Source organism: Plasmopara halstedii (assembly GCF_900000015.1).
Source record: "Plasmopara halstedii genome assembly, contig: Scaffold_650, whole genome shotgun sequence".
NCBI classification, from domain to species: Eukaryota; Oomycota; class Peronosporomycetes; order Peronosporales; family Peronosporaceae; genus Plasmopara; species Plasmopara halstedii.
The window spans coordinates 2,680,458-2,686,845 of record NW_020187567.1 but is presented as its reverse complement, the minus strand read 5'-3'; the positions used below and the strand labels follow the sequence as shown (position 1 = coordinate 2,686,845).

The window sequence follows — 6,388 nt, the reverse complement described above, 5'->3', positions numbered from 1 at the left end:
TATCACGTGGAACGTCTAGTGAGACGACGTCGTCACCAGGGTCAAACTCAATATCTGGATAAATAGCGGGGATATCCCGACTCCAAAAACTCGTCGGAGTTTGAGACGCCACTTCGGCAAGATTGCCTGGACGCCGTGGACGCTTTTGATCAGAAAGACCAGGACGCTCCGCGCTTCCCGGTAATAGCCAGTGAACGAAAAGGGCCATGTGCTGAGCTCAAGCAGCGGCCCTTAGCTCTTGCAGTCGCAGACTCAGCTCACAGGAGCGTTAGGGGTTGACCCATACGTCTCAGGGCGACAATCCGAAGGAAGTCGACGGCGTGCCTTGAGTTTGGCAAACTCAAATCAGAGGTGTCGCTCCACACGCACGTCCACTTCCTTGAGGCTCAACTGTAAGCTATACAGTGAAGTAAGTTTTCGGTGCTGTTGCACCCATCGCTCAAAGAGCGCTTCGGCATATGTAGCGCTTTCGCCTGGGGCGAGTACTAGTGGTATTATCTGCATTGCGGGTACACGAGAGCCATATTCCACAGGAGGGGTCAATGACCGGCCGCGGATGGGTGCGCATCAGAGCCGCCTTACGGGCAGCTTTTAGCTGCCGCCTCCGTGCCCCGTCGAGGTCATTGGTGATTACACCACGTCCCTCAGGTGACAAGAATTCAGGAAATGGACATGGGCTCCGCAAGGCGCGAGCAGGGTTCATCTCACACCGCTGGCGCAGCTCGCCTTCCTCGTCATCCCACGCGGAAATAGGAGTGTCAGACTCGTAGTCGACTGTCTCCACATCCTCAACGAGGTCACTCGTCACTCATAGCATGCGCGGAGCGCGACGCCCGTGCTAATCGAGCCTATGATAAGCACCGAATGCGGGACACGAAGTTTGGCCTGCCCGTGCTCGCTGTCAGAACCAGCGAGTCTTGGTGACTTCAGTGTCGCTGACACAGAGCTCATTGATCATGGAAATCGTTTTGTTCCAACGAACCAATTTGCAGTGTGTAGCGGACACGCAAGCCTCGTTGAAGCAATGATCGATTGGAACTGCAAATGTTCTCAATCTCAATGGGGGATTGTGTAACGGGGTTACACGCTCCCTGGTAACAGGGATGTGTGTCTCACGAGATGGGCATGGTGTGACTGCATCCAATTATGAATACGGTACGTGGCTGGGTAGCCAGTGGTTATGCATGAATTTAGATTTTACTATATATTTGGGAAAATCTATACGTTTAGAACTAAGCGGCTTTGCCGCAGATAAAAAAGTAAATAAAGTCAGTTTTGGATTGAAACAGAAGAGTTAATTAGCAATGGGTCAAGGCAATAATTACTTGGAGTAAGCGGATTGCGATCCGCTAAACTCGTGCTTGTTTTAAGTATAGAACGAAAGGTCGGTGACCAAAATTACGTTTCCTCAAAGCGCAAAGCTACGTCAGTCCCGCTGAAGTTGGTGCTCTAAAAGATCATTTTCAACGAGGTGTTGCATGCCTTCAGGGCCAAGCAGAGACATCAGCTTTTTAAGCCCGTCCTGCATGTCCTCGGGCAAATAAGAAAATGCTCCATCTTCCAGAGGGTCAGTCGTAACGACTAGGTGTTTTAGGATAGGTTTTCTTCTCTGCAGACTGTAACTTTTTTATACACTACAAGCTCGGTAGATCCAACAATTTTGCCGATGCGCTGTATGAGCAACAAGACTACGATCCGAAAAATAAGAGCGACGACACGAAAGGAGCGCGTTGACTCTGTAGATATGTCAATGCGATGGCTACAGATGTTATAAGCAATGTCGAGAGCTGTTTGGATTAAGCAAGCTTCCTCATAGAAATTTGCTTTAAATGCTTTGGTCATGAGGTTGGAGCAACGTTTGGCGGCCCGATAAGCTATTTGTTTGAGTGCACAATAGCAGATGACCTGTATTGGTATGCTTCCTAGAGCAGACACGACTGCAAGTGCAGTGGTGGCTCGAGGAACACTTCTGCGCAGTTTCTTACCAAGACAAAAAAAGGTCGAGCCTTGAAGGATTCTTAGATGGAGAGGGCAAATCAAGATACGAGTGATAATATTACATACGTAAACATTACACATATGCGTCATGGTGCAAGATCAGACGGACCAAACTATTTGTACAAGTGTCGACAATGTGACTTCATAAAGAGAACTTCGGTACACATGTGGTATCAAGGAGTAAGTACTGCAACATATGAACTCACTTCTGTAACGGGTTACACGTACCCTGGTATACACGGGTGGGTCACACAAAATGGTGTGACCGTACAAAGGTGTGGATTACTCAAGACGGTTTAATCACACAATGGTGTGGCTACATCGTAACAAGAAGCCACTACGTGGCGGGACTGCCTGTAGTATGCGTATTCATTAAATTTTACTATATAATCATGAAAACCTAAGGTTTTAGATATAGGCGGCTCTGCCGCAAATAAAGCAAATGAATACAGATTTTTTTTATTTTTTAAACGGAAGATTATATTTGCCGTGAGTTAAAATTTTAAGTACTCTTAGAGGTAGCGGATTGCGATCCGCTACGCTCGTACCGGTTCTATTATAGAACGAAGGTCGGTAACCTTGTGTAAGTTTCCTCAAAGTAAAGAGCTACGGCAGCCTCGCTGAACAATTGTTTAAAACGTTACTGTACAAATGTACCAGATTCACACTGCGCTATTGCATACATACATATCCTAGGAAGTGATGTCAGTATTAATGAAAATGATGAGCAAAAAAACAGAGACCGTGTCGGTGGGCTGCTAGCCGCATGTCGGCATTTAAAGATAGTTTGGTAAGAGAGGATATTTGAGCGTGGATAGTTAAGTTATAAGCGGCTGGTTTATAAGTCATACCTTGAATTTGCTGTCTGGAGTGGCGTAAAACTGTATTGCTGATATAAGTAAAAGGAAAGCTCAGCTATATGTGTAATGGGTTACACTTAGCCATTACATGAAGGTACATTTCTGAACCTTCTGTATATATTGGGAGTTTGAAAGGGAAATTACAGTATGGCGGTTTCAAAACATGCGTGATTACTTTACGAACTCACAAACATTATGTGTGATAACGAATGCTGATTTCTACTTGAAGATCTGTACTGGTGACGAGACCGAAGTGTCTTTGTCTTTAGAAGTGGGTGGCGTAAGCCAGTCCCTTCTACAAACTACCTTCCTCGATAGTTGAGGTTCATGCTCTTGAAGGTCAAGCTCCGTACACCCAAGATCTTCTATCAAATAAATTTGAGGTTCAACCTCAGTACACCCTTGATTTACAAGTCAGTAACCCAGGATTGTATTATTAAAATGTATAAGAGTCCTTGGGGGTGTTTTCCATTTAACAAGGAGCCATAACTCACGGTTATATCAGTTGCAAATTTAACTTTAAGGTATTAAGTCGTTCTACTTCCCTCCGCGCGAGAATGGGCAATAAAGTGCGCAACCTCGACAAACAACTCATTTCTAGCGTCGGAAATCAAAAGCAACAGATGTCGCGGGTGTTCGCGTTGCCTAACCAGGCAAAGCGCTCCGCGGTCATGTCTTTCCGTCTGGGTAGGCAACAACTGGCGGACTGTATTCATCAGCTAAAATGCTTTTGACGTAACGGCGTCAGACCATCTCTTGTAACGGGACAGCTGGTTACACGCACTCTTGCGCTGTACAGGTTTACCTTGAGGCTTGGTATTCTTGTGTAGCTGTCGTACGCACCCCTTTAACCATAAACTAGTGTTGATCTTGATCAAAATGAAGACCGAATATATGATTGGTGATTTATCCTGATCCTAAGCTTAACCTAAAAATAGGAATGAATGTACCTAATTTTAACCACCTAGTAATTAGAGTAATGCACACTAAGCTAATCAGCAGCTAAGATTGTACCACACAAACTATGTAATGGGCCTATCACCCCATTACACACCCTAACCAGAATGAAACTTGACTTGTTCCGAAAAGTAGGGGTACCTGAAAGAAGAAGTTGTGCCAAGAGCGGAGAGAGAGATTTCGAACATGACAATACGAAAGACGCCGACGCGAAATGCATCTGTTTGGAAAGTTATCAGGGCGGCTCCTCCCAAGCCTGGCGACACGCCCGGGGCAGAGATGTGAAGACGCCAAACTGCCAGGTTAAAAAAAATTGTCAAGCGACGACGTCAGCGTCAAGTGAAAAATCGCCAGCGCAACCAATGCAACGGGAAACGAAGGCACCTTCAAAGTCGGACAGCGATGCCGACGGTAACAGCTCTGTTTGGTCTTCTCCACAAGTTAGAGAGCTGAAAAAAACGCCACAAATCAATATATTGAGAAGAGCGACGACTACATGTCGGCGGACGACAATGAAGAGGGAAAGCTACCTCCACATCGCGTTACCGAAGCAGAAGACTCCCAAGAGTCAGTGATTGCCCCGGCACCTCCAACGAGTGTACCAACGGCGACGACGCCAGCAGGCCGTGCTTTATGCGGGAAATATGCTTCGCAATCACTGTCGAATGACGACGTGTGGCACATTCCATACCTCCCAAAGGCTAGCGCTGGTATAAAGATCAGACCCGAAGTACCTGAGAAAACCCCCCTGACACGATCAGGCAATTTCATCCAAAACGGTATTTGATCTCTAAAAAAGGGGGTCGGGCCGTTTATTTTTACTATCCAGCACTGGAAGAGATGGCTGCTGCGTCATCGCGTAATATACGTGGAGTATTTGGGGTGCACCCACGCCCAGCGAAGTCGCCCAAGGACGTCAACAGAGAATTCTGGGAGTGGGTACACGCCATCAAGTCGATCGCGACCGAGAACTCTCGCAAAATCGACGGACAAATCTTTTGTCGTTATCTGGCGATCGCCAAGGTGCGCGACATTCGTTTTTGATACGCGAAACTCGTTTTCGAATGTTAGGTCGTAGCAGATATTGTTGCATGTCGCAGAGACATGGTGGGGTACATAGTCACTGCATTCGTTGTCGTCGACTCCCATAGTTGGACTTCAAGCGACGGGACAAGGTTCTTCTTTCGTTCGGCTCCTAGTGGAGCCAGTGGGGGCTCGCAACCTCCCACATACGTACTGAGATACGGCAATTAGCAAAGTGTTGCGAATGTGGCTCTCACCAGCTATTCGAATCCGGATAGCCGAGCCATTTCACAAGGAGCTGTAGCTCACCACGGCGCGCCGACAAAACTTTCCACATGGAAGTGGGCAACCCCGTCTCGAAATACCACCGGCAACTGAATCCTCGGTGGTCGAACAATAGACAGCGGTGTTGTCGATAGTGTTTTCATCGGTACTACAATTGCAGATGAGGGACGCATGAATGGGTCTGGACGAGGTCATCGCATCCCTGGATGCAAATGCGAGCGCTATCGCGAAGATAAGTTATCAAATGTCGAAGGCAATGGAATCATTGTGGGCTGAGGTTCGTCATGTGGACATGTACGATCGCGCTGCAACGTCTGCTCTGTGAATCGAAGCCGCTCGGCTCCAAGCGGAGAATCAATGTCTTCGTGAAAAAGTTCATCAGATTCAGAGTACTGTGGCACAGAGTGATTCGACTCTTGGGTCTCAACGACGCGTTCCTCGTTTGACAATTCGTACGATGAGAGGAATTGCTGAGGTATGGCTTGAGCAAGCCGACATAAAACGTCGGATCGATACGGACCCAGCTTGGTAAGGGAAGAGAGTTTAGAAGATCCTAGACATGAAACGATGGCGTCCGCAGTATTCTTGGTAATGATAACTACATAATTACCTTTTTGGATGTATGCGTGTTTCCACGTCCATGCGTGTAAGCATTAGATCGCTGTAAACCGTGCGTTTCCGTCATAGCATCACGTACGCGTGATTCTACATTTGCTCCTTCGTTCACAAACTTGCCAATACTTTGACGAATCTGACGCTTATCAATCGTAGTGAATTGGAAGGCAATTAATTTCCGAGCCCCTCCCTCACCAGAATCTGGCGTGCCTCCCATTAAACGAAGAGGCAATGCTGGATGGCGAAGGTCATTTAATGTAAGTAAAGCCTGTTGATGCATGGACTGTATTGTCGATGGCAAATTCGACCATTGGGAATATATCACTCCATGTCGTCGGCGCCGATGCACAAATACTGCAAAACTGCGTAGATTGTCTTTTCAACGCGATTCGGGCGGATTCGTCTCTGGATGGTCCTTGGTGGCCATCTCTGGGCAAGTGCCTGATAGAAGGAATAAGCTCGTCCAAAAGTCCGCTGTAAAGCGCGTATCAGGATTGCTTTTCCATTATGTCAAATGACATGATCAATAAATGGTTGAGCGCTCTGTTCCCCAGTGACGAAATCTGCCGTTGGTGCGAGGTACATCATCTTGTTTAAACGGTCTAAAGATACCAAAACATTGACCCAAAGAAAAAGTTCAAGCTCGAACT

At 47.0% G+C, this 6,388-nt stretch overlaps 2 protein-coding genes across 2 annotated transcripts; both read right to left on the bottom strand.

Moving 5' to 3' along the window:
• Window positions 1–3,913: 3,913 nt before the first annotated feature.
• Window positions 3,914–4,964, bottom strand: PHALS_13163 (uncharacterized protein; the record flags this gene model as incomplete). The annotated part of the gene is made up of 4 exons (XM_024728862.1): window positions 3,914–4,110; window positions 4,200–4,264; window positions 4,324–4,605; window positions 4,684–4,964. The coding sequence occupies 4 exons, from the start codon at window positions 4,962–4,964 to the stop codon at window positions 3,914–3,916; spliced, it is 825 nt and encodes a 274-aa protein (XP_024579297.1).
• Window positions 4,965–5,344: 380 nt separating this feature from the next.
• On the bottom strand, window positions 5,345–6,018 carry PHALS_13162 (uncharacterized protein; the record flags this gene model as incomplete). Its single annotated transcript, XM_024728861.1, has 2 exons — window positions 5,345–5,647; window positions 5,734–6,018. 2 exons carry the CDS (start codon window positions 6,016–6,018, stop codon window positions 5,345–5,347), a joined length of 588 nt encoding a protein of 195 aa, XP_024579296.1.
• Window positions 6,019–6,388: the final 370 nt, after the last annotated feature.